General features: G+C 40.8%; 1 protein-coding gene across 1 annotated transcript in view; it reads left to right on the top strand.

The window, feature by feature from the left end:
• HIVEP1 (HIVEP zinc finger 1) overlaps window positions 1-20,473 on the top strand; it is a 34,800-nt gene that overhangs the window by 13,996 nt on the left and 331 nt on the right. The window contains 6 exon segments of the mRNA XM_035893443.1: window positions 3,318-3,451; window positions 4,818-4,993; window positions 7,005-7,109; window positions 16,418-16,935; window positions 19,777-20,470; window position 20,473. The exon segment at window position 20,473 is cut by the window's right edge and continues 331 nt beyond it. Coding sequence (XP_035749336.1) covers window positions 3,318-3,451; window positions 4,818-4,993; window positions 7,005-7,109; window positions 16,418-16,935; window positions 19,777-20,470; window position 20,473 — 1,628 coding nt within the window.

The raw sequence follows: 20,473 nt of genomic DNA, 5'->3' as shown, positions 1-20,473 counted from the left end.
CATTCAAAACCACAACAACAAACAGCACCAAAAAAAAAAAAAAAAAAAAAAAAAAAAAAAAAAAAAAAAAAGGCAGTTCTTTCAACAGTAGCTGCCCTGGGGAATGAAGAGACATGTGAACAAAATGCAAACAATAAGGAACCCCGGGACTTTGTTTGCTCTTCACAATTCGCTGCTCAGAGGCAATAGGTGAAGTTGCCACGTTCCAGTGATTCAGCGAACAAACCAGAAAATGTTATTGTGAAAGAAGCTCCTGGACTGAGTACAGCCCGTTAAAATGTAACAGGAGGTTCACCTGCATGGAAAAGGCTTTATTTTATCTCCCTGCTCTTCTTACTTTATTGTTTATTATTTTTCACCAGTTTTCTTCACCTGAAGTCATTGGTGGTGTATGAGGAGCCCTTTCTCAAGCCCCGGCACTGATCCTGGCTCCCCTTCCTGAAGCAAATCAGTATTGTGTGCAGCATTCCAGGGTGAAGATTTTCAGGCAAGAATAGGCTGAAAAATGGAAAGTTTCTCCTAACTGGAAAGCTTTCCTTTCTTGGATGATGTGCCACAACAGTCCAGCTCACCACTGGAAAGTAGTTAAATGCAGAAGATTTTTATGTGTAAACTCGTAAAAGTTTAAAGATATTAAAAACATTTTCCTCAAGTGGCTATGTGCCAATGGGAAAAAATGTTTAATGAATATTCTAATCTGAAATTCATAACTTTGATGATTCAGGCTGCGAGCATGTTTTTTTTCCAAGGGATGCTGTAAAGTACCAGAAGTATCTGTTGAACTCTGGTCTCTGGGCAGCCCTAAGAGCAGGTTTTTTCCAGTTTTATACCAGTAATTGAAGGCAGTGGAGTTAAATTGGAGCAAAACGAGTAAAGTAGAAATGAATCATGGTCCTTGTCTCTATGGGAGAAGAGAGAGAAGGCTGTGTTAGAAATGGAAGGCATAAGTAACGGGGGAGAGGAACATTTTACAGTGCTGCTGGTTTTCTACCCTTCCCACCAGTATGTGTGGAACTGGGGGTGGGGGTGGGGGGGTGGTGTAGGTGAAGTACGTTAAAGGATTCCCACACCAGAAACCGGTGCTCCTTAGAGACTTGGCTGCTCTTCAAAATTTACAGAGGACCCAAGTCCTCTTCAGCATCAATTTGGAATTTTTCATAAAAACTAAGACGACTGTTTTTTTTCATTGTCAGTGAGCATTTCTGTATATTTCTGTGACAGAAACTGGGTGTTGCTATTAGAGCATCTCTGTGATGGCAGCGTTTTGCATGTTTAAGACACTGAAACAACCGCTAAAATAGCATATAACCAGTAAATCAAAGTACGTCAGTGGGAGGTAAATAGTAATTGAACACCTATGTTAGGCTATCTTAAGTCTGCACGTAAACATGTGTGTTTAAAAAAAAAAAAAAAGGGGGGGGGGGAATGCAGAGGTATCTGGCCTTGTGTTAGTTTTTGCACTCTAGGTGCTTTTGTGAATTTATTGTAAATTAATTTATTGTAATGAATTTATTGTAAAGCTGTTTCACTGTAGTTTGGGTAATGACGTGAGCCAAATACTTCTGGAATCTTTCTTTTTCCTTTGTGTTTTCATTCTTGAAAATTACATCTGGAAAGAATACTTCTTGTTTAGGATTGAAAGCTCGGGCACTTAAAGATTGCGTTATTCCAGCTGCTGGGAATATTTTTTGTGGTATCGGGTTTATTGTGTGCATTCTGTATCTTCCACTGCTCTTTTCCTGTTAGATTACAAAGATCACCTTGTTACTCCTTCTTTGTGGTGGAAACAAAAGCAGTTCATGGTGCCAGGGAGTGCATAGGAACTACAACATGACTGAATTGCAATTACTGGAGTAGGCTCCACTTCTGATATTTCGCATCCAGAACATCTCCTTTCACCTTGTACGAATGCTGTTAAAACATGCAGGGTGAAATTTCTTTCTTCCTACACACAGGCAGAGTTGTCACGTATACTTTGGTAGAACTGCTCAGATATTTGAAAATCCAGCCCAAACCAATCGGAGGGCTGCACGAAGGCATACAGACTGGAGCAGTACTTCCCGCCTGCGCGGGTTCCTAGGGCTCTGAATTGAATAGGAAGATGCTTTTCCTCTGATCTGCATTAATTCCTCATCGGCCGCGTTCCTCATCAGGTGGGGAGTAAAGGCGGGGGCTGAGACTGCATGGAGGACTATGGGCAAGGACCGGGTGCCAGAATGATGTCACCCTTCAATACATGTAACGACCGGTGTAGTTCATCAGTCATTTCAAGTCAGCCAATGAAGTCATTCCTCTTGCCAAGAATTCACAAGCTTACAGCATTAAATTTTATAATGAGTAGAAAACATAAGGCCAGACTTTTTTTTTTTTCCTCTCATCATTTTATTCACTTATCAATATGAGCAAATGTGGTAAGTGTGCCAGCTACGTGGGTAGAACGTTTATAAATACAGCAGTAATAATTGCTGGCTAATTGGATCATTCCTTCATTGTTGCCCATTTTATAAATATCCTAGACTTGGAAGGAGCAGATTTTAATTGGCAAATGTTGAGGGAGCTCATCCTCCTTTTTAAAAAAAAAAAAAGTTCCTTAATTAATAACCAGGGGAAATGGCGAGATGTATTTTTGTTCTGCTAGACAACTGGTACACTTATTCTTGTAATTTGGTCTGACAGTGGGAATTAAGTGTGGAGTCCTGCTTTGGAAGGGTTCCAGAGACCCTGTTACTAACCTCACCAAATCGGGAACAGTCAATTTCCACACCAAAACAGGTACATTTTGTGAAAAATATTAGCAGTCAGAAATGTTACCTGTTAGCATCTTCCTTTGGCACTCCCCTCCTTCCCACCCTTCTCCTCTTCGCTGTGCCGTGGGAAAGCAGGTCCTGCCAGCCATGAGGAGCTGCTGGGTGGTGGGTCGGCGGGGGAGACCCGAAGCTGTAGCTGTCCAGGAAGCAACTGGGTGTCCTTGTAAGCATCTCTTTGCTCTGTAGAAGGCTGTTTGTGAGCTACAAAACATCACATTCACCTTCTCTGAAGGAGGAAGAGGCATCTCCTACCATAGATTGAAAGCATTCCTGGTTTCCTACAGGGCCGTAATCTCTGCGTCTCGATTTGCTGGTCTGCAAGTAGTCAATGAAGAGAAGAAGTTTAGCAAAAGATATTTTTTGTTTCATGTATCTTAACATCGTAAAAAAAAAAAAATCAGTTACTGTAATTGTGGCTTTTATGATGCTTTTATTCATCATATCTTACAGGTTTGAATGGCATATGAAAGATACTAATTTTAATGATATGCATATCTCATTTTCTTTCAGCGAGCATTAAACAGAAAAAAATTGACTGCAAGTGAATTCAGCAATAAGGAAAACTCTGAATCAAGCACTGAGCACGATAAAGAAAACTCCTTTATCAAAACTGAACCACGAAGAGTTAAAATATTTGATGGAGGGCAAGTATTGCACTTTGTATACTAGATATCGGCAGGAAGGTATTTTTTCCTTGATTCTAGACTTTGCAGAGACATTGCTTCCCGTTTGATTTATTTTAAACAACAGTTCCCATATTGTGGTCTGTGGATGTTGGTTTATGTTTCCAAGAAAAATGGGAAGTCATCAGAAGCATGGAGCCATGAGAGTTATGAGGAGGGGTAACGAAATGAAGACGAGTAGGCCGTGCGATTCATTTCTTTTTTCCAAAGGACCAACGTTAATCAGCAGTAAAGGCAGCTAGATACAGCTGTAGATGTAAATTCTTTTCCTATATTTCTCTTAGGTGATAAATAATGCCTATTCTGCAGTAAGGTTGTATAACTGTAGCCGGAGAGGATATAGTCCAGGGGCTAAGCAGCAGACTGCGGTACAGTCTCTCTCTGGCAGGTCGCTGTGGCATACGCAGGCTGGAGAGCTCCTGATTTGAAAAGTGCCATGGAAATATTTACTGGGCGTCCCAGTCCATGCACTGTAATACTTTAAATTGGTTGCCTGATATGAATAGCAGTCGCTTTAGCCGCAGTTTTGTGCCACGCACATCATCTTATAAACCAGATTTTTTTAGTAGAAAAGTGCCAGTGGCACTCCTAAAAACGCTTGAGCACAAATGGTGCATATTTTATTATTCTTGTAATTGGTGGCGGGCTGTAGCGCTTTCCATTTATCGGTTCCCAGTTTGAATCCGGTCTAGGCCAGCAGCTAAGCCATGACCAGCTGTCCAGGTAAAACATTGCTATGTGTTTCTGCTGAGATCCAAACATTGCAGGGACCCGGTCACAAAAACTAAGAATGGCCTTCGGTGTCCTTGAGCAGAGATATGAAGGGTGTAATGGAATCTGAATGACTTTTTCCATCTAGAGACAGTCCCAGGAGGCTAAGTTGAGAGCACACTGATGGGGAATTTTAAAGACTTTCCCATTGTTGTCAACTAATGTTGTTCCTTTTCTGCATCCAAGGCAGAGCCTCAAAGATGCTCTTTTAAAGCTTCCTCGTGGTGCCCAAACCCGCGTCCAAGAACTGACACTTTTAAAAAGTATGTTCCTGTGTTGCGAAAGGAAATTTGAAATCTTTGGTATCAAACGGTACCCTTAGTAAAAAAAGACAGGCTGTTATTCCTAAACAAGTCCCTGATTACCTAGTGAAAAATCTAGATCTGAGTTTAACAAATAAATGCAGAAGTTGAGCAGAAAAAGAGCATGATTGGTTTTGTTAGTCATTCGTTTTAATCTATTACATTCTTTTTGAAATTCTGGTAGACTAGGGTTTCTAACTGGAATCATTTTCCTGTTACAGCTAATGGCCTTACTGTTATGGTACTTTTACTAGGTACAAGTCAAACGAAGACTATGTGTATGTTCGGGGGAGAGGGAGAGGGAAGTATATCTGTGAAGAATGTGGAATACGTTGCAAGAAACCCAGCATGCTGAAGAAGCATATTCGCACACATACAGATGTCCGTCCTTACCACTGCAATTACTGCAACTTTTCCTTCAAAACTAAAGGTAGGGGTACTTCTCTGTGTACATTTTCCCCTTTTTTCTTTCTACTTTAAAGTATAACTCTCTTCTTCTCACATTTGGCTGCTCATAAGCTAAAGAAGTTGCCACTCTGTGGAGTTCTATTGTCTAACACTTCAAATATTTGTAGTTTCCGATTTCCTTCTTTTCCTTTGTCTTCTGTATGTTTATTCAGATAATCACAGCTTTATGTGAAATGCACTGTGTGGCATGCCACGGTAGGTGGAAATCAGAGTGAAAGAGGGAAACCATACAGGAGCATGAAGGAACTTAGGTGAAGACAAGTGAGCTGGTTAGCTGCTCATCTTAGGTAGGGATGGGAACACAGAATTTTAAGTCCCTAGGGATGATATTTTGGGGGTATGATATTGACATATATTGTACTCCTATTGGCACTCAACTAATTGCCCCAGGAAAGAAATTGGCCTTTATTAAATTACTATATTAAAATGTTTTTTATACCCTTGAAGGACAAGGTTCACTTTTCACTTGACCTTCTAAGACCCCCTGCTTTTTAAAGCCTGTTTATGCCAGATACTTAAATGCATCCTACTTTAAGCATGCTGTATATTAAACAGTGGTAGATCCAGGACTCAAAATAAGTGAAACAGACAGGAGAAGTTCACAGCCAAAACACTTCCAGCGAAAAAATTCTAAGCAGCGAAATTTTTCTTGGCTTTGAACATCATTTAGTGATAATCTCCCCAGCTGTAACCTCAGAAACATTTGTACTTTTAAGTGGGTTCAAGACTGCTCACCAGTTGGGTGGAAAACTTCCAAGAAATAACCCAGTGCTGCAGAAAACAAGATGGGTAGTCTTTAGATGTGTCAAAACCTATCGCTGGGTCATCATGTTGCCTTTAAGATGAAATGCTGGAGTGTGAACCCAATAAATTCTGATTATGTTTTTTGCAGAATAGGTGTGCTGGCCAAGTTCAAGTAATTAAGTTCTCCCCATTTGAAATTCTCCCTGATTTCAGCTGTAGCAGGTATTTGGATTTGCTTCCTCTTCTGCAGTTGCTGTGCCCGGACGTTGCCGGTACTGCTGGCAGAGTCAGTCGCGCAGTTGGGTGCTTGATGCTTGGTAAACCACCCTTCGTGACAGGACAGTGTAGCCAGTAACTCCGTGCAGTATGTGAAGCTGAGAAATTTGCTCTTTGTGAGTCAGTATAGTCATACAGCTTCATAATAATTCTTAAAAAATTTGGGGTGAATTCCTAGCAGGAATAAAGTGCTCCGTAACCACAGTCACCATTTCACCCGCTGTAATTTCTCCCGCTGAAATACCTCAAAGAAACAGATTTGGAGAGACAATATGAAGTTTAAGTATAAAGCAAGCAGTTACTTGTAAGAACATACATTTCACAAATGTCATCATTTGCAGATCTCTGATCTACTCTTAAGCTTTTCTTGATGATATTTGCCGTATTTTCTTTTCAAAGGAGAAGGGGGAGAGCAGCCTCTGGGGCCTCTCAGCAGTTACGCATTCACTTCTGAGATTCAGATCAAATATGTGCATGCTCTGATTTTGAATAAAATTAAGCTGTTTGTTTAGGTCGGCAGTGAAAATGATTACACTAAAAATAGAATCCATCAAATACTGAGAGCTGCGAGATACAAACTTTAGTTTCACACAGTAGTTTTCTGTCAACATGACTTTGAAGGCTGAATCAGCCTTTTTTATACTTTGCCATAAACAAATGAGGGATCTTTTACACCGATGCAAAATACATCATTATCTAGGATTTCCATTCTATCCTATTTTAGCTCCATAAAGAACTTCATGAAATGTAGCCAGAGCACTAGTAGCATTCAGGATGGTGAGTCTGCCGCAGCCCTTGACAGCTTGCATTGAGGGGCAAGGTTCAGTCAAGTGTGAAATCAAATTACACAGGTGGTTATAAATGTAGCTGAATAAGATACAGACATGTTGAGCGTATATTTGTATACATTTGCGTAGTCACAGAGCAGTTAATTTTTTTCATTTTTTCTTAAGGAAATTTAACAAAGCATATGAAGTCAAAGGCACATAGCAAGAAATGCATGGATTTGGGAGTCTCAGTAGGCTTAATAGATGACCAGGATGGAGAAGAAGAATTTGGTAAGAAATTAAAATCTTCTTTCTTTACTGCCTTTTTGTATTTATTTTGTCATCCCAGGTTCCTACCCCTTTCTTTTCCAAAGTTTTTGAATTCTTGTACAGGGAAAAGACACAGAGATAAAAATCTTATAAGCTAGTGCAAGGAAATAAGAAATACTGGAAAAACCTTCACCGGAAGAAATGACAAGCATATGCTGAAGAAAAATCGGTGCTGAATTTTTCACAAAGTGTTACGCAAGCTTAACTTTATCAGTTTCACAGATAAATATGACAAGACTGAAAATACCAGAAAAACAGCTGTTTGCCTAGAAAAAAAATGTAGTCAAATGTAGCATTTCTTTTAAAATAGTTGTGTATGAAATTGTCACAGTTTTGAGACGCACGTTTTCATAAAGATTGTAACATGCCACCTAGAATCACAAATATGTTGTTGAGTGCTTTGCGAGGAGGCTAATCATCCTCCAGTCCAGAGTTCCATCCTCCTTTACAAATAACTGGGCATATTTCAGCAGGCAGGGAGCATTCAGAAATTATGTACGTTTTTCATTTTGACCTGTTCTACTTCTCCATTAGCGATGAGAGTGTTATCAGAATGAACGTATTTGCTAGTAATTGGAATTCTGCACTTCCCACACCCTGAGGTGGCTCCACTGAAGAGGAGGCGAAATTGAGGACAGTCAAAGGGGGCCAAACTGGGTTTGCACAGGTTTTACTCAGCATGATAAGAAAGATGTAGCTGCACCACCAGTCGCAGTGAGGTGGAGAACAGGATTGTGCAGTAGGACTCTGTTTCAGATCTCGGCATGTCTCCGTGCAGTGGTGGCATTTTCTCCTTCCTCCCTTTTCTCAGCTGGGAGATGAGTCCTGTTGCCTTGCCGAATTGTATTTTTCTTCCTTTGGTGGAATAGCTTATTAGATTGCGGGTGAGGTTCTGAGAAAAGATAGCAGTGGAGATCTTTATTTAAACAGTAAAGGGCGAGAAAGATGAATGCACTTGCTCCCATATGACAGCCGCTAGCGGAATAAGCGAATCGGCTTGAATCTAATTCTAAATAATGCTGGGAATATGACTCAGCTGGTATGATTCAGTAGTGCGCTAGGTACAAAGAAACCTGCATTTTCCCTTTTTTGGCATTCTTCGATATATTCCTTTTTAGTAAGCTGAAAACACATCCCTGTTTGCAATTTGAGGTACGGAATAAATAACACAGAAGATAAGTGGCGGTACAAATTACTGTCCTTTTCTCACAGAGGAACAGTTTTCATTAACATTTTCAGCCTTCACATGACTGAAAAATTGTCACTTTTTTAAGCAATGTTTGGTAGCTTTTGACATTTTATTTAGTTTCGTAAACTACAGCTGAACAGGCATTTCCATTTACTAGGAACTGGAAACATTTTATTGACTGATAAATCAAATATTCCCAATTAAATACATTAAAAATTGCACTTGTGGTTATAATGTGATGGGAAACATTTCAAATGTTAACAGAATTGTCAGTAACACCAGGTAGAAGTAAGCCATTTCAAACATTTGTTTAAAGATTGCTTTCCTTTGGCTTTAAGACTATTTAATTGAGAGAGAGAGACTCTCTCCTTTTACGTATCATGCACAGGTGTGTATAACCATAGTATAAATGTATTATATGTTCCCTGAAATACATTCTTTGCTTCAGCACAGTAATTATGTAATAAATTAAATATTCTATTTTGGAAAGAAAAAAAAAAAAAAAATGGAATCATCATCTACAGGCATTTGCAAGCGTTCCAGGAACATCATTACATATGTATTTTTAGTCTTCCTACTGGCAGCAAGAGCAGTGTAAGACAAATTTGCAAATAATAAAAAAATTAAATATTTTATTTTGGAAAAAAAAAAAAAAAAAAAAACCAAGAAAAACATTCAACAGGATTTGCTACATAATCCTTGAAATTCTTCCCAAAATAGAGCAGGTAACATCTCTTTCTTTAACGAAGAACCCCAAGCCAAAAAACAACTTGGTGATAAAATCCCTACCTTGTCTAAACAATCTGGCTCATGTACCCATAGCAAAACCAGCTGTGCAGCACAAAGCTCAGCACAAAAGTCCTGTCCAAGAAGCAGCGTAATTAAGCCCATGATAAACACTTGTTGGCTGCAGCCAAACCAGTCCAGCCTCTCCAGTTGCTGCCTAGCACCGGGCATTTACAATTATCCATGTAAGTAACTGTACACTTTAAAAATGTGATTCCATCTCTCAGCTCGCCTACCCAGACTTGAAGGTATTTCTCATGATAATTCAGAAACTTGCTTGTTGGCCCATTTTTAGAGGAAAGAGCCAGGAGGGAAAAAATTAGTGTGAAGTATTTGCATATGTGCTTTTTTTAAATAGTAGGTGATTCCGCTGCCCTCTCTGAAAACCTGTACATGCTAATTTTTGGCTACATTTGAATGTGATTGAATATATTTATTTTTTGGAGGTGTCTAGGCAGTCTCGGTTACCCAAGCGGCTCTTGGGCTGCCCTTTTCCCCAGGGCAGTGCAGCAGAGCTCACATTCAGGGCCAGCACCCCTCGTGTCAGGTCCGGGCTCCAGGGACAGCCCTGCCAGCAGTATGTCACCCACAAAGGAAAATGTGATGGGCCTTGGGCACTGAGCTGCACTCGTGGCGTTAAGTCTTTTGGCCCTTTCACCTCTCCTCCCTCTGGCGTGCGCCAGCGGCAGGTTTGTGTCACGTATCCTTTTTGTTCTTTAAAAAAGAACGTCTTTAAATGCATACTTTTTTTACTTCAGGAGTTGCGTGGTTGTTAAAAATGATCTCTTTCTTTGAGCCACTGCTCTGCCCAGTCCCATCTCTTTCCTCTGTTGGAAGGCTATGCAGATGATATAGAGGAAGGTGCAGAAAATCTGATAAGAAATAATTGTGACCTCAGAAAAAAAATTTCTTCTTCCCGTAGGCCGTGTGAGATTGGCCTGTTTCCTGACCCAGAGAGTGTCTGTCTGTCTCTAACTAATTTGTTATCTGAACATTTGGAATACTGATTATTCTTATGGCAATAAAAACGTCTACACCTTTGCTTAAAATAACTAAGCTTCCACCAGGCTTTGAATTAGAGAATTAGCCAGGAACTTAAAAGCCACCAACCTTTTATTTACTAAGGAATTTGCTGCTTCTATTTTTGCGTAGGTTTTTTTTAAGCATAGGCAATCACAGTTATTTGAATATATTGTTTTGTAGATTCATGTGAGCAGTCAGCTTTGACCTGATAGCAGTACAGATTAATAGTACGTGCAGATGGAATAAGGAGTGCAAAATCATGCACAATCCTGAATGCAGGCACGTGCACACACGGAGCTTGTTTTTTCAGTAATTTGAGAAGCTGAAATTTTGTTGTGCTGTAGCATCTAGGGAAAAAAGAAAGAGATGCTCTCTAGCTGTCTGAGACTATATGTGATTAGAGCTTTTAACATAGCATTCTTTGTATTTGGACTTGTCATCATTTGGGTATTAGTAAGTACTTTCTGGCCTGGCTTTTTGTATTCAAAACCATTCCCTCATCCATTTATCTTTCATCTTCTGCTCTGTGGAATGTTCTTGTCACCAAAATACAGGGTTACAATGTAAGGAATGTTAATATCTGAATTAAATTGTCAGACGAGGTGAACTGTTTAATGTGACAGACTGCAACTGGGGATATCCTCTTTGGCCACGTTGGCCCAATATTTTGCTATGCAGTCTTAAAAACAACAATAATTTGTCTTCAAATTAAAACAGTTATGAACTTCAAACCTGTAATATTTCATATGGAAGTTAATGTATGAGTGGTATGGTACGCCTGAGTAAACTTGCACAAGATGGTTATTTAGTAATGAAATCAGTAGATGGGCAGAACTTACTTAAATGGTCTCTATGGAGAAATTTTATCCCAAAATATTCATTACTTTACCAGTGAAAAGACCTAATTGTAAGTTTCAGATATGTATTTATATATATATATACACACACACATATATGTATAAAAAAACCACTTTCATTTTCTGCAGTATTAAATAAACCCTTCTGAAGATACAATGGTTCTAAGTTAATTAGCTATATATTACTTATAGTAGAGCTTAAGTTAGTTTCCATGGCTCTTCATTAGCTTAATCATGACTCATGTTTTCACTGCACCTGCATTTAAGGAGTGAAAAGAAATGAAAATCCCTGCAATAATATCCTCCTTTTGCAAATAGAATGGAAGGCTGATTCTGTATAGCTTACAAGAATTTTTTTTTTTTTTTTTTTTTAATATTAGTGTCTAATCTGTGACTAGATGTACATTAAGCATGCTGGAGCCCCACGCCTGCAGCCTGGGAATAGGCTACCTACTGCTCAGATTGATTTACAATATACAGGTTACTCAGGAAGACTTAGGTGTAAATAATCTCTAAACCAAGGTTACTCTTATTTTTTTTTAGTGAGTTTCACTTTGTTACTTTCCATACTCTTAGGAATGAAAGTCAGAAGCCCACAGGGTTGTTTTTTTTCTCATCTCCGAGGAGCACTGGCTATGACCAGTCTGAATTTAACCCAGTAGATGTCACTGTGAGTCCTGTTTGATGGTGATGAGCAGTGGACAGTAGCTGAAGCTAGGCTGAAATCAGTCAAGTAAAGCCTATGAACAGACTTAGAAAGACGAGGAGAAAGCAAGTTTGGGTATAGATGCTAGCGTTATTTTTAAAATTTGTTTGAATGGTTGTGGAAGGGTCTATTACAAGACTAACACAACAGGTGATAGGCAAGTCTAAGCTTGTAAATGTTTAGAAAAATACAGAGACCGCTGATGACATACAGACCTTACTTTCAAGTTTATGATAATATGATGACATGCTAAAAATATTTCTGCCTTTATTGCCATAGTCTTATTTTTTTTTCTTGGAGACTATATAATACAGAACAGATGCTTTATTTCAAAATGCTTTTATGTAGATATTAATCCATAACTGAAGATACTTACACAATTTGAGGTGATAAACACTGCTTTGTATTACTCAGGTGCTAAAAGCCAATAAATTTAGTAAGTTTAAATTCAGATGGGGATAGTGAACAGACCAACAGATACTTGGTAAACTGCCTGTAATCTGTATCAGTAGGGCTAACAGCGATCCCATAGTTGTCTACGTAACTGTCCATTTGCTTAGAAACGTGTAAAACTTCAGCAGTCTGGACTTACATTTTCAGGTCTGTCTTGTCTTCTGTGGTGCCAATGAAAGAACGAAAATGAACATTTTGTTCTTTATGTGAAAATCTACCTAAATATGGTTAAGATATAACGAAATATGTCTAAGTTACAAGCCGTTGAACTTTATCATTGGATTTGGTGCAGAAATTGTGAGGTCTGTAGCAGGGCCTGGTAAGTCAGGTCACGTGATGGACTAATTGCTGATAATATCACAATTAAAATTAAAAGCTGTAAATTGAGATTCTGAAGAACCTTTCTTTCAGTACTTTGCAGTCTGGTGACAATTTGATGGCCGTTGTTTAAACCATATAAAGGAAGGATTCCTGTAGGAAAAACTTTTAAAATAAAGAACTTGAAAGTACTTAGGCCGATTTCAGTTACCTAATTCATAGCATCACAACTGGAAAAAGCAGTTCATGGACTTATCAGCCCCAGGCATTTTCACTAATGGACATATTAGGATGCTGATAAGTCCGGCTAATGCTGTTCTACTAAAGAACTCAAAGCTTTTTCTTTCCCCTCTTTGAGGTAGAATGTCAGTATAACAGAGCCTTAGCCAACAAGCTCCCGAACAGCACAAACACAATACAGAGCTGATTAACTGAGGACTGACAACAAAATAAATGAAGGACTAAGGTGATTTTTGCCCGTGATTTGTATACACTTACTTCAATACTTAGGATTAAAAACTCCGTTTATTTAAATATAATTAGAGCAGGCACGTGAGCGAAATCCCCAGTCAAAAATTGCGTCCGCATTTCTATTATACCTTTATTTCCAGCTGTTGCTAGTTTTTGCAGAGGTCATGTCTGTCGCCAAAAGTTCCACTTTCTCCTACGAAGTCCAGGAAGAAGAAAGAGTCTTGCTAAGGGTTTAAAAGAAAAGATTGTAGCAGTTGACAGAGGATGAGAAACATTCCCTACTCTTCCAAAAACACTCTATAAAAGATTGAGGCAGTCTTGAACAGTCTTTCTGTTAAAATGGTGAGTTACAAATTTGAAAGAGAAGTAGCTTTCGTAAAGGCTTCACTTAATAGTGTGAAACTTTTTTCCTGTTTTCTTTATTTAAAAAAAAAACTGTGAACTTCCATGCCAAAAGCCATTTCTCCATATGCTAGTGGCCTTTAAATTTATGACACATCCTTCATTCTAAAATATCCTCCACTGCTTTACAACCTCATACAAAGTTAAACACAGAAGTAATTTTGTTCCCTTTGGAAATTGAGTCAGTTCTAGTTATATATATCAGCTACATAAGCATATGGTTATAATTGTGCATAGTTTAAGATAGGAAGTAAAGAATTAATTTTTCCCCAATTAAAACTGCAAGGGAACTTTAGTAGGCAGCGTACCATTACTAAAATGGATCGGGGCCAAAACTACTTGGTTAACAAGACAGTGCTTGGAAAAGAGTCCTTCACCACAAGAAGCAGTCACAGCCTCAGCTCAATGCCTCGTTTGGAGAAGACCCAGAACCTGCCTGGGTCTTCCACTGCTTAAAACCCCAGCATCGGGTCTTCTCGCAACTCCGCTGATTTACGTCGGTGCTTAACGGGATCCCTAATTACGAAAGCTTGGGCACCTCGTGTTTCAGCAAACATGCACGCAGGTATAAAAGCTAGAGCAGAGCATTCCTTTGTGCATTGCCAGAGCAAGCAAGTCAGGAATGGGGTTTTTTTCATCTGATGTTTCGAAGTGGTGTGGGAGTAAGGGAACCACATTCATCACTGTCACCTCGCCTACACTGCAGGCTCTGGCTCCAGGTAACCACGCTTAAATAGAAGCTGGCAAATGCACAAAGGGTGGAGGTAAACAGGGAAACAATAGAGGGAAATGATATCCCACAGAGCCCTACATGTAAGGAATCTGGCCCCCACACATGGTTCCCCTTTCCCTTTCCATGGTTTTATTCTAGAAAGCTGAGATGTATGCAGAAAATTTCTACATAAGCAGCATTTGCTAGTAAATCCTGCAGTGTTTTTAAATGTTGATTTGAAAAAAAGATCATTCCTTATTATAAATCTGGGCATTGTTTGAGCATATGTTTTCCTTGCTTTACAAATGTGACAAGTCAGTCTAATCACTTCAGGTAGTTTCTCTTGCCAGCGGAGACAGTCATTCGTGATTGACATCAACTTTCACAGAATATGTGATTCATCTAGAGAGAGGGAGAAAAAAGAAAAGAAACAGTTGAATTTCCCAGAGAATAGTTATGTGATGTTGGTAAAGAGACCAAAGTTAAGAGGAAGTCTGACTGAAATCCAAGACTTTGCAATGCACCGTGCATTATTAAAGAGTTGCAGGAGATGCATGGGTCACCCTTTAGATGTAACATGTGGAGAAGTCTTCGAGATCCTTTGCAGAGGCACTGAGGAAGTTATTTCCATTCAGAAATCAAACCTGTAGAGGTTCTAACATTTCAGATGTGTTTGCTTTGCAAACTAATGATTAAGGAACACTGTTTGTGTGAAGAAGAGAAATGACAGACATATAGAGAAAAAAAACTGTTGAATAACTCCACGTGGTTTTGTTAATAACATTTTTAACAATCCTACTTGCCATGTTTTTGGAACGGACCTTTTTCCACTAAAATGTATTTTCTTTTTTGAACAGCTTTGTCTGTAGATGAGAGTTACAAATGAAGACTACTTAAAATTCTAAAAAAATGTTTTTGTTAGCATTGTTCCAATGACCTGGAGGATTTGGGGTATTTTTAATAACATTTCAGTTTCATGCCTGCTGTAGTAAATGTAGAAAATCTATAGTTTCCCTATTTAGTTAATGTACAAATTACTGTGTAGGCAAAGAGGGGCAAAGTCATTATAGAGGGATTTTTTTCAAAGCAGCTATTAGTCTCGTTCCTAATTGCAGTGCTCATTTGAAACCATAAGGGCTTATAATGGTGGGTAACTTATTGAGAGGTAGCTCAATTAAACCCATTTATTTTATGTGGAGTTCAAGATGCTTATTTTGGTTTTGGTAACATAGCAGCCTAAAGTATTGGTAATACATTCAAATTCTTTTAAGGGTCTAATTTTTTTCAGGATCATTCATTTCGGTGGTAAGTTGCTGTGCAGCTTTCCCTAGAACAGGATCTCTCTGAGATCTTAACTAACTAGCCATCATTGATTTTGCAGAGCCAAATCATTTTTATGCTGGTATTTTTTTTGGACAGCTCAGCAGACAGACCTTTAATCGAATATAAAATATTAGTGCATTCAAAGCATTTTGTCTCTTATAAAATATGATCCCAGACAGTCTGGCTTGGAATCAGATACAGCAGATGGGATTTTCTGTCTCTTTACTAAAGGCAATTCTTTCTTTCCAAGTTATGATACAAAAGAAGGTGAAAAGCTGCAATGGAGTGTTGTATTTTGTAGAGAAATTTACCACTAGGCAGCAGTTTGGCTTTAAGACTTGAAGTCAGGAGAGCTTCTTCATGTGAGCAAAGTTTCATGCATAGGTAAGTTTTGATAGGATTAGGGCCTTTTTGCCTCCTAGGACACCTTGGGTGATGTGTTAATAAACCTTTCAAAACATTAGCAAAGTGAAGAAATCTGGTAAGGTCTAATTTTGGTCTCTTTTGCCTGTTAACGAGACAGATTCCTGACTAACAGCCTCCAGTCTTTCTGTTTGCATCCTTCAAAAACCTTTGCAGCAGTGATTCATATTAGGTACAAGGACACCCACTTATGAGTCAGACACCAGCTAGAGAATATCCCCCCACTAAGGTTGGCAGACCAGCTTTGTATGTCGTCACTGGAAGCTTAATGAACCGGGAATCTGCTCACTTCTCCCCAAGCGAAAAAGTCAAGGGTGACTGTGAGCAAATGGTTATAAGTGGCCTAAAATAAAACAGCCAAATCCATCAGGTTAAAAACAGCACAGAAGCAGAAGACAAAAGATTATGTAGCCGTGTAATTAAATATGTACACTGGAAAATAAAAACAAAAATGGAAATCTTCCTTGTTGCTGTGAGGCAATGGGATGTGACTGAAAAATGCATGTGTCATGTGGGTTTTTTGGTGTTTCTAACTACTCCCTCCCATCTCCTTCCAGATCAGTCCGAGACCTTCCTTGGCTTACCTTCTAATTCCCACTTTTGCAGGTGAGAAGCAAAGATTTGGCTATGACCGGTCAGGATATGATGTGGAGGAGTCTGATGGTGCGGATGAAGATGAAAACGACAATGAAGATGATGATGAAGACAGCCAGGCTGAGTCAGTCCTATCCACAACCCCCTCGGTGACAGCCAGCCCCCAGCATCACCCCTCTCGACACGGCCTGCAGGATACCGCCAGCACTGATGAAGACATCAGACTTCCAGACTGTTTTGCTGGGGTTCACACGGACTCTATGGATGGTCTGCCAAAAGCGCTGCTGACGAAGATGACCGTCCTTAGCACGGTGCAGTCGGTTAGCAGGACCTCCAGGTCACCAGCAGAATTCACCCATCAGGAAGCACATGAGGATAAAGCCCAGGAGAGGGGCGCAGGTCCCCGCAGTGCTAGCGCGGTGCTGGCGGACGTTACTCCTACATCTCCAGGTCGCCAGATGTCTGTGGATTACCCCGATCCAGAAACAGCCTTGGGCCACTCCTTAATACCAACTGCAGCTCTTACAAAGGTAGGAGGTCCTGACTCCGGGGGAGAGAGCGGGGTTTTAAATCCTCCTTTTAAAGATCTTTCCAGAGATTTTTCAAAGATCAAACTGTTTGCCTTTATCTTCATTCTTAGAGTTGTTGGCTGATGAGCCTCTAAGAAGAGTTGAAAGCAATCGAAGCGCAGATATGTAGGACCCTGGAAACAACGATGTTGTAGGAGCGCTGCTTTTCAAATTCATAGTTTTGATCGTGTTCTCCCTGAAAGGAATAATTGTAATACGGTCATCTCAGCTGAAGTTTGGAGCTGGTAGATATAAATAAATAAGAAGAGAGAGAACAGATATGTAGAACAAACATATGGTGGTGGTTATGAAGTTTTCAGGGGAGAGTGATAGAATTCAGAAGTCATTTCACTCTGAAATATGATGATAGACTCATTGGTAATTCCCAAGGGAAATTAATCTAGTCCCAGAGGCTTTTGCCTTATCACTATAAAAAAATTGTGCAATTGCTTATCTCTCCTCCAAATATGCTTAGTAGCAGAATTAGAAAGAGCACCAGATGTTCAAGGAAACTCGGAGATTGCCCTTGCACAGTAACAAAAGGAGAGACGAGCGCAGAACCAAGACCTGAGTTCCCAGTCCTCTCAGTTTTTCTCCAGCCCAAAAGAACATTTTAATCGGAAAAGGATCAGTTTTGCCCATGCCTATTCTAGACACACGGCTCTTCAGAGCAGCGTGCAGAGAGGTGAGGTCGGTTTGTATGAAAGGCTGCAGGAGCGTTCAGTAATTGTGGCAACTACTGTCTTTAAAAGTCTGCTGAGGAAATCACAGAGGGGAGCTGGCAGGTGTTAAGCCTCTTACAATTCAGCAATATTTTAATGGCCTGGTAGTGGGAATGGTACAAGTCACCTACCTGATTGACCCCAAGGATATCTCTTGAAAGCTTTGAATTCTTACTGCAGACCATGAAGGCATTAGAACTTTCCAGAATAATGATCAGAAAAAACGTGAGGCAAAATGTAGTTTAAATGAAAGAGTAATTGCTGCCTTCTCAGTGATGAATGCGATATTTACAAATAGTATACACATGCAGTTATAGAAAAATAAGCAGCAGGAAATTTTCAAAAGCATAAACAGTAAGTAAAAATTTTGTTCTGATTTAAGTACTTATTGGCTTGGTTTTTCTCTGAAAATCTGTACTGCTGGATTTTTCTTTTTTACAAGACTTAAGATAGCAAACAGTTGACCAGGAGAAACAGTAAAAGTTATTGCTGCATTTCATTGTTTGACCCAGGTTCATTCCTGCTTGTAAAAACTGTGAGTCCGTGTGGCAAATGTAAACTGGAGCGATTTTGTAGCATGACAGAGAATAAAATGTAGTGGTCTCAGATCACTGTATATACCTGCCACAAAAGGGGTAAGGTTTGCATTTGGGGTTTCAGTTGTTGCCGATAGATACCAGAAAGACATCTGACTGAGTTTACTCCCTCATCGAGCAGAACCACTGAAGCCTCAAGAAAATATTCACTCAATGAAAAATGTTGAAAGGGCTTCATTTAATATAGCTCTAGTAATTGTCTGCATTAATATATTTTTTAAAAAGGCATGTAAGTAACACAAGGCAGTTACTCCTTTCCAGACTACCTCCTCCTTTCCCATACCAACAGAAGCGGCAGCTGTGTGTCTGATGGTTAATCTACAGTCTGTTCCTATTGTGAGTGGCTGTGGATCCCACTTCTTGCAATCGAGACAAGGGGTCAGGAAGGCTGCTGTATGTTCCCTCAAAAGCATCCGTACCAGTTTATCAGGATTTCTTGTGAGGTGTCAGACAGGACTTAATTCTGAGAAAAATGCTGGCTTCCTTCTCACACCCATCTACCCATTTAGACTGGTCAGCACTGCGTCGTCAGTAAATCATACTCTCCTTTAACCAATGCATGTCCTACCAGCAGTTTTCAAAAAGCATTTCTGTTAGTGTTTCAGTTTTGTGCTTGCACTAGAGATTTCTTCAGAGTTTGGTCAAAGCCACAGAATTACAGTGTAGGACTATATAAACTACATAAGGTTGCACCACTCTTTTATGTGTTATGAAGATGCCTAAAACTAAAAGATACTGGAAGACTGCAATTGCAGTTTAAGACCTCTCGTTTTGGGTGGGTTTAGGAAAGGAGTTGCCAGCCTTGGTCGGTAACACAGGCCATATGAGAAGAAAAGGGAGCGTATAAGTGGATTATTGGTCCAGGCGTGTGCACCAAGTCACGGCGAGCTGAGGCAGCAGTGGGATGTGGGTCCTGCATCTCACTCCACTATCCGCCTGTCACCTTCACCTCTGCGGGCGCTGTAGTTGTCATCCATCTCTCGTCATTGCATATCACCTGTCTTCCACATTAGAAGCACCTACAGACAGATCCACCGTGATGCTGCCTCTGCCTGCCGGAGGCTGTAATGCCTCTAGGAGAGGAACCTAGTGAAAAAATCAATCAAAAATGCCAGCTTATGCTTGTTTAACCTTCTTGCCTGAGGTGATTTCCACAGAAAACAGTTCTCCAAAGCCTTCTCGCTCCTTACAAAACACATACAAAGGATATTCAGCAATGTTTTTGAGTACTAGTGTGTTCAAGAGAAATTAGCCAGGGTAATTAGGAGAGGAAAATTCAATTAGTGGGCGAGGAAGGAGTTGGAAAAAGAAAGGAAGGAAATTAATTCATTGTTCAAGCTGGGCAGTATATACTGTGAACCAGTTTGTTGTTGTTTTTTCTTAAAAGGGAGTGTGGGAAGCACTCCCAGCTACCTTGCGTTTTGATTTCATTCGAGGATTAGCAGTGGCCACTGCATTAACACGCCCGTGTTGTTCTCTCCCAGAGCACACCCTCCGTCAGCTCTCCCTCCTCGCCGGTGGACCGCAGCATGCAGATGACGGCGCCATCGCCCTACGCCGAAATCCCGGAGGAGAAGCTGGCCGGGTGCCCGCAGCCCGCCGCCGAGCTGAGGGCTCCCCAGCCTCACCTCTTCAGCCACCTCCCCCTGCACTCGCAGCGGCAAGCCACGGCACCCTACGGCACGGTACCGGTCGGGGGGATCCAGGTGGTCCCCGCCGGCTTGGCCACCTACTCCACCTTCGTTCCCATCCAGGCGGGGCCGGTGCAGCTCACTATCCCCACCGTTAGCGTGATTCACAGAACTACCAGCACCCTCGGCGAGGCGGGCGGCGCGGCCACCGCCGCCACCACGAATCCCATGGGAGTCGCCGAGGTGAACAGCGTCGTGCCGTGCATTCCCATAGGCCAGGTGAGCGTGCCGGGCATCCAGGGTCTCGGCACGCCCAGCCTGCAGCCTCTGCCGCCGCTGGGCATGGAGACGGTGAACATCTTGGGCCTGGCAAACACAAACATCGCCCCGCAGATGCGTCCGTCAGGAATCACCCTGAACGCGGTGGGCCTCCAGGTTTTGGCAGCCGGCGCGGCCCCCCAGGGCAACCCCAGCCCGCAGGCTCACATTCCCGGCTTGCAGATCCTGAACATTGCCCTGCCGACCCTCATCCCCTCCGTCAGCCCCCTGG

This window comes from Egretta garzetta, unplaced genomic scaffold (genome assembly GCF_000687185.1).
Source record: "Egretta garzetta isolate BGI_Z169 unplaced genomic scaffold, ASM68718v1 scaffold14, whole genome shotgun sequence".
NCBI lineage: Eukaryota > Metazoa > Chordata > Aves > Pelecaniformes > Ardeidae > Egretta > Egretta garzetta.
This window is presented reverse-complemented; position numbering and strand designations above follow the sequence as displayed.